The sequence below is a fragment of the Mus pahari genome, chromosome 17, assembly GCF_900095145.1.
Source record: "Mus pahari chromosome 17, PAHARI_EIJ_v1.1, whole genome shotgun sequence".
Classification (NCBI taxonomy): domain Eukaryota; kingdom Metazoa; phylum Chordata; class Mammalia; order Rodentia; family Muridae; genus Mus; species Mus pahari.
Window position 1 is genome coordinate 43,627,129 of NC_034606.1, and position 7,538 is coordinate 43,634,666.

Consider the following 7,538-nt stretch of genomic DNA (forward strand, 5'->3'; position numbering starts at 1 on the left):
GGATGGGAGAGCAGAGATGTAGACTTGGGGAAAAGAGGAACAGGCCAGCCTTAGCCAAAGGACCTGGGAGAGACCTGAAGCCTTCTTCCGATCCCCGCCCCGCGCCCCATCCCTTCCTGACTGCTACCTGATCCCCACTCCCCACCCAAGAATCTCCAGAGCCCGGGCTGTGCCTTCTCTCCAACTGCTGCTTCCCCCCCCCCGAAATCTGATCCTGGGGGTGCTGGCACCCCCTTTCCTGCACTGCCCTGCCAGCTGCTCTCTCTTGGCTCCACTCCCACAATCTCCACCGGACATGCTGTGGCTCTGACCATCTCCACCTGGCATATGGTGAGCCCTTTCTCCAGACAACGCCAGCTCAGGTCTCTCACCAGACACAGGAACAGCTGGGTTTCTGGGTTTCTGGGTTCCTGGGCTTTGGGGACCCTTGCTCATTACTTTCTCAGCTTTCCAGGCTGCCCCATCTCAGCATCTGCTCCCCCTGCCTAGAGAAAAGGGAAGAGCTCCTTTTGTAGAGGGAAACTGAGAAGCAGCATGACCCAGACATGTAGCTAGGTTCTCATCTGTTGGGGCTGTCCCAGACACAGTACCACACAATCTAAGGCTGCATCCAGCCTCTGCCGGAAGGAAGGCTATGATTAAGTATTAATGTCTGCCATGCATAGGTGTAATTGATTAGCAATGTCTGCCATGCATAGATGCACTTGATTACTCGTGTCTACCATACATAATATCATCAATTAGCAATGTCTGCCATATGTGCAACTTCATGAATGCTAGAGATTGTTTCTCAATACTCTGCAAAAATTCTGCTGATTGATAGGTGATCATTAGGTGGCTAGAGAGAGGAAAGACAGACACACAGAGAGAAACAGAGAGGCAGACAGACGAATGACAGGTTGACCCATAGTCTGTTGGGATGCTTGCCCAAGCCTGAATGTGGATTTGAGAGAGGTTGGAACCTATCTGCGCACGGGAGCCTGGTTCCTATAAATTACCAAGATGTTCTCAACAGCCCTGCTTTCGTCACAGAGGAAGTGTCCCTCAGTCTCTAGCCTGAGATGACAGAGTTCCAACAGCAATGACATAGACACTAACTACCCTGCTTACCTCTCTTTCTCGTAGAGCTGGGACAGACTGAGCAAGGCAGGACTCAGCTACCAGGCTCCACCCCCAGATCAGATTCACACATTATATAGTTTTATGGCACGTGCTTTTTATAGTTACCTTTTATTTATAGCAAGAGAATCCTGAAGGTTTGCCCATTTGCCCAGTAAAGAACGTGAATACAGAGCTCAGGTCTGACTCATTGCTGAGCTAGAGGAGGCTGGTGACAGGCAGCATCCGGTGGCAGGAGGGGACGGGCAGGAGAACCCTTGCATGGGTTCTGAATCCCGTCTGCACTGGCTCATCTCTTTTTGCTAACAAGGGGCCTTGTCCCAACCACCTGTTTCGAGGACATCGGGTTGAGAGACACACTACTTGGCTAGATCAGGCCTGGCCTCTGTGACAGCCCTTCTGCACCAAAGCACCTCATAAGCTGCTAGTCAGCCTATGGCCCTGTGGTCTGGCCAGACAGCCAGTGAGCAGTGTGCAGGACCATGAAGGCAGGCACTGTGGGTAGGGCATCCATTAGTTAGGCCTGGATCTCTGCTTCCCTGAGGAGGTAGGATCTGATCACCCTGGAACAGTGCCCCACACTAAGGCTCTGTGCTAAAGGAGAGGTCTGTGGAGAGCAGTGCTCTCCGCTGAGGGTGAGAGGTACACTTAGCATGCCTGGGTTGCTGGGATGGGGTGTTCAGGTTCCCGTGGACTCCTTCATGAATTGGTAAGGCAGCTGTGGAAAGATCCAACAGCCACTGCTGAGTAGGTATTTGTGTCCAAACTGAGCCTATCACGGGGAGGTCAGGAGATGGCCCGGAAGAAGGAAGATGGGTCAAGTCCTATCCCCTTCATCTCCTTCTGAGTGCCTTAAGAAAAAAGCCCCCCCGGCAGTAGTGGCGCACACCTTTAATCCCAGCACTTGGGAGGCAGAAGCAGGCAGATTTCTGAGTTTGAGACCAGCCTGGTCTACAGAGTGAGTTCCAGGACAGCCAGGGCTACACAGAGAAACCCTGTCTCGAAAAACCAAACACACACACACACACACACACAAAGCCCCTCCCTCTAGATAGTCAGGACTTACGGGACAGGCCCCTCCCTCTAGATAGGTGGGACTTACAGGAGAGGATGAGAGAAGCACAATGAACAGTGCCTGCAAAGGAGGGGGTTGGGAGTGGGGTGGGGTGGGGTGGGGGATAGGGAATGATGTGTCATGACTCCGGGAGACCCCAGGGGATCCCCGTGAGGTCTCCACCAAAGGACAGTGCTGACACGATGCTTGTGGTGTAAGCTTTTCTTAGCTTCAAGGATACATTAACAAAAAAAGTACTTTCCCCAGATATTGCATCAAAGGCACAAGAGCACTCAAGTCCAGCTTGGTGATCCTTTGAGTCTCTTAGTCTTGCTGACAGGGGTCTAGGTAACTCCAAAGGAGTTGCTTCACAGAAAACCCCACCCCAGAGTAGACGACAAGGTCCCCAAAGCAACATAGGAGCCCTCACTTCAATCAGCCCCACCCCCCTACATAGACCAGCCCCGCCCCCCCTACATAGACCAGCATCTCCCAAGAACACATAAAATAACGCATGCTCCAGGAGCAGAAGAGCTGAGGATGGGGTACAGGAGAGTGGCTACAATCTCAGGTGATGACCCGATGACCCTTCCCAACCCCTCCTTCTGTGAGGGACCCTCCACAGTCCACAGGCTGCATTCAGTCTTATCAGGACCTCTTCGTTTGGGTTGTCAAAGCTGCTCTGATTAAGACAGTGTACACAGCCACATCACAACCTGAGGACGGCTGTTCCACAGCCTGTGCTGGCGGGGCAAGAGTGGAGACAGGAAATGGGGCAGAGGGAAGTAAGGGGCCCCAGCAAGTTCAGGAGTAGACAAGGAGCAAGGTTGTGTTTGTATTGGGGGAAGCAAGTCCTAGCTGCCCTGTGAAGGTAAGCAGGAGCGAGTGAGGCAGGTACAGGAAGCTGATGACCTCATGACTAAATAGGGCGGTAGAGGTGACCACCGCTCCCCCCCCTCACCCCCCACCAAACCCTGGCTAGACCAGGAAGTAGCAAGTGGAGCTCAGAAGTGGATGACTAAGTTTGGGGGCTGGCATAGCCAGGACAGTCCTCAGCAGTGGACTGTCTTCCTCAAGCCTGACCTAACCCAAGCAGCTGGATCCCAGTCCTGGCCGCCTATCTATATTAGGTGGACTGAATCTTGGGCCTGTAGTTCTTGAAGAGACAGATAGGCATCAGTGTTCAGAGTCAGGACGGGGCCCTGGCCTCTGTCCTGATCTTGCCCCTGAAGGCTGCCTTCCGGGACACTGGCCTGTTCCTCAGAGCTATCGGCAGACAGCCCTTCTCCATCACCGCCCAGCATCTGCCCCAGAGGGCGCTGTAAGCCCATCAGGTCAGGGGATGTTAGGGAGGGAAGTCCCTCATGCAGAGAGAGCAGGGGCCTTTCTTCAGGGGCTATGCTGCCCCCGTAGGCAGTGTTGGGGGTGCTGAGGCTCAGGGAGAAGAGCAGCAGGTCATCCCTGGGAGGGAAGGCACAGTAGTCATCCTGTTCTCCAGCCAGAGGCAGCAGAGGCGGGTGGGGAGATCCCTCAGGCAGCCTTGGCCCATCCTCCTCCACATCCTCTTCCACGCAGGGGTCATAGGTGAAGTACACCTGGCAGGATTCAATCTCCAAGGCGTTGGGCAGATGGAAGAAGAAGTAGCCCTGGTTGGTGAAGCAGCTGGCCTGTGAGTGGCCACTGGGCGAGGGCGAAGGGGCGGGGTCCTTCTGTAACAGGAGCAGCTGCATAGCCTTGGAGTCTCTGTCAAGCACTTCCAGGGGGGAGATCTCAGGGGCAGGGCCGCTGGGGCTGAAGAAGGACGAGGGGACAGGCGAGGAGAGCCATTTCTGCCAGAGAAAGCGAGGAGAGTACGTGGGTGGCTCGACGTTCTTCCCTCCACTGAACTCAACTCCTCCTCTCCCTTCCCTCCTGCCTGTTCTCCATCCTTCAGGACCACCCCGATCGCCTCCTCCCCGCCCCCAACCTGGAATCATCCTGTAGCCTTTTTGTCATGGTGGACTCTCTCAACTTGTCATCCTAGGTCAGACGCTAGATGAACCCAACCTCAGTGCTGGCTCACCTATGTCTGGAGGATGTTGGCTGAGTGTGGCTGGCTACTGAGTACCTGCTGTGTACCTGGACTGAACTAGGTATGCGAACACAGGACAATCCCCACTGTCTTGACCGGTGTCAATGAGCTAGCCAATGTCCTTGATGGTCTAGCCTGCTCAAATCACAGGCAGCCGGTGTAGCGAGGACACAGGACACAGTGGTCGAAAACTGGTGGATCCCCAACTCACCTCCCCTGTCACGGCCTGCAACCCTCAGGCTAACCTTCATGGGTATGAGTGAGATTCATGACCCAGAGTCAGCAACATGGGCCCTGGCCACTACACAGAGAGGCTAAGACATGAATCCTTGCTGACCCACAGTTAGGCAAGGTAAAGGTTTGTTTGTATTTGTCTGTTGATCAGGACCTTACCGGGGCCAAAGGCAGAAGGGATTTCATGACAAACAGTTATTTTAGTTTTTTGATTGTTTGTTTCTTTTGGTTTGGTTTGAACTGTTTTGTTTTGTTTTGTTTTTAGTTTTTGTTTGTTTATTTTTCTGAGACAGGGTTTCTCTGTCTAGCCTTGACTATCCTAGAACTAGTTCTGTAGACCAGGCTGGCCTCGAACTCTCAGAGATTCACTTGCCTCTGCCTCCCAAGTGCTGGGATTAAAGGCGTGCATCACCATGACACAGTTTGGACAAACATTTTATGGAGCTGCTCACCCCATTACGTGCACACACTCAAGCATGCAGGAATGTGTACACACAACACGCACACACACACACACGCACACACACACACACACACACACACACACCAAGTATCATAATAAGACATCCTCAGTTCTGGGAGCCTCTCAGATATTCTAGAAGGGCCCTGCTCAGCCCCAATGGGCACAGCCCAGTCCAGCAGGACTCGAGCCCTGCCTGGGCCTCCCATTCTCAGCACAGAGCCACAGGTCCCTCTGCCCCACCACACGCTTCCCAATCATGGAAACCCAGTGAGGTGTGGGGTGGTAGTAACAGTGGACCCCCTCTACCCTCTATCCACTTCTTGCCTCTGGAAGCATCTAGCCTGAGGCAGGTAGACTAAGGGGAAGAGACGATAGAACTGTGTGGGCCACAGTTTAAAAACAAGCCCAGGTTTTGTGATTCCAGATGCCCTGAGGTCTTGCATTCCCGTGATGAGTCACTGGGACTGCCAGGAATCACTCTGCTCACTGGATCTGCCTGGAATTACTCTGCTCACAGGGACAGAAGAAACAGGCAGGGATCCCTGCAGCTCCCTGAATCCCATACTATGCCCAGCAACACTCCCAGGGCCGTACAAGGGTGGAAACTGAGGCACTGGGATGAGCTATAAGTCATCCAAGTTTACAGAAGCCGGCAGCAGAAGAGCCAGGATTAGAGCCAAGGCCGCACGCCTTCTGTCTAAGGCTCCCATGCAGTGCGGAGACAGAGCTGTGTCCTTGGGGGGAAGCTGCTCGCCTCACATCCTGTAGCCGTCTCACAGAAGGCAAAGCCATTGTCACCTGATCACACCTCTACCCTGCAGCCTGCTCTTGGGCTGTCCATCAACCACCCCTCTGTTTTCTACCCCTGGTTCCTACCTGAAGGTCTCCCCCATGCTGGGAGCTCAGCTGGGAGAAGAACGCAGAAGGATCTGGGATGTCGCACTTGAGAACTGTCTTCAGCCTGGCCAGGGAAGAGGGGGAGGGGCGAAGAGTGAGACCAGGTAGTGGGTGGCCTGAGGTCCTACCAGGAGCCCCCACAGCCCCGAGAGTAGGGGATGGGCCCGTCCTGCATCCGCTCCTTCAACTATGTTGACTGAGCAGCCACCACCAAGGGAGAACGCTGCCCAGGGTGCTGGGGACACAAGAGTGGACAGCAAAGAAGGCCTGTGCTCCCCCGGAGCTGACACACTGACATGAAGACAGACCTGAACCAAACGTGTAATGGGATCACTCAATCTGTAGACACAGACCTGCGTGCTAGTCAGAAGATGGCTGTAGAGTAGGAGGGACCACACAGGCTAGCGAGGAAGGCAGGAGAGAGACCTCCTGGTGAACACTCCCCTGGGGAATGGCAACACTGCGCATTTCACAATGGCAGCTTGAAGTTGAATTCCTACCTCACGATCTACTAGCTAAACTACCCAGAACCTGGTCGCATCTAACCGGAGAAAGGGGAGGCGCTTTCTGATTGGCACACAGTTTCCAGTGGAGGCCCTCAAGGGTCGGGATGTATTACTGGTGTGGTGGGAAATCTCTAAGGAGGGTTAGACAAGAGTGTGACACGGTTGGCATGGACAGGAGGGGTCCAAGAGCCACAGGAAAGACAGGGACTCCGGTGGGCTTCAGGGAGGCCCCGGGACACTCTTCCAGCTGAGATTTACCTTCCTTTCCCACACCAGCTTCTACCTGTGGGAATGAGGCACAGGGACAAGGAAGCTTCTGGGAAGACAGAGAGAGGACAGGTACGAGGGAACGGGGTGCAGCCCAGCCCAACCTGGAAAAATGTGCATGCTGGAGACTGGGTAGAGGTTTCCTTACCATGGCCCAAGGTACCGGCACTTGACCAAAATGTAGACGCAGGAGACGAAGCCAGCGAAACAACCGAGGACCAGCAGAATGTATCTGAGCCATGACACGGGGAGAATCTCCTTCGTGGGATCTGTCCAGGGTGCAAGAAGTAGAAGTTGAGACGTGGCCCCCTTCAGAAGGTCACACACATCTTGGACTACATCACACCCTGCCGGGTACCAGTGTCTAGCCAGGTTTGCTTTTTCGGGGAACTCCATCCTCAGTCCTGCTCTAGTCCAGCTTTCCAGAAAGGCAGGCTGTCCCTGTGGCATGCCCAGCAGAGCCTATGGCTGCCTGGTCTCACTCCCTACCTCAGTCACTGAGACCTTTTCTCCCTCTGCCTTTGAGCATGACACCACACTTGAACTCGGCAAGTGACACGATGAGGGATGGAGCCTCGTGGGTCCCCCACCAGCGTGGCAGCTCCACAGTATCCCCGCTGAGAGGCTATGCCTGCCTTGTTTCCGGTAGAGCTACCTTGCCCAGGACAGCACCTGTCTTGCAGGGAAGGCTGGGAAATAGTAGCCCCCAACCCTGAATTCTAAGAATTTAGAGCAATTCCATAGGAAGACTCTTCCTACCATTCATGGCTGTGGCTGAGCATCCCTTCAGCATCCCTGTCTCTGGTAAGGGAGTCCCCGGGAGGGTGGCTGCGCATCCCTTCAGCATCCCTGTCTCTGGTAAGGGAGTCCCCGGGAGGGTGGCTGAGCATCCCTTCAGCATCCCTGTCTCTGGTAAGGGAGTCCCCG

General features: G+C 54.4%; 1 protein-coding gene across 2 annotated transcripts in view; it reads right to left on the reverse strand.

Annotated features, from left to right (window-relative positions):
- Positions 1-2,380: 2,380 nt before the first annotated feature.
- The window catches only part of Il2rb (interleukin 2 receptor subunit beta), a 15,143-nt gene continuing 9,985 nt past the window's right edge, over positions 2,381-7,538 (reverse strand). The window contains exons 8-10 of one of the 2 annotated variants that reach the window (XM_021217107.1): positions 6,760-6,880; positions 5,818-5,902; positions 2,381-4,002 (exon numbers count right to left, since the gene is read on the reverse strand). In XM_021217107.1, coding sequence (XP_021072766.1) covers positions 3,295-4,002; positions 5,818-5,902; positions 6,760-6,880 — 914 coding nt within the window. In that variant the 3' untranslated portion in view covers positions 2,381-3,294. The remainder of the gene's footprint in view (positions 4,003-5,817; positions 5,903-6,759; positions 6,881-7,538) is intronic. The other variant, XM_021217108.1, reaches the window with a different exon arrangement.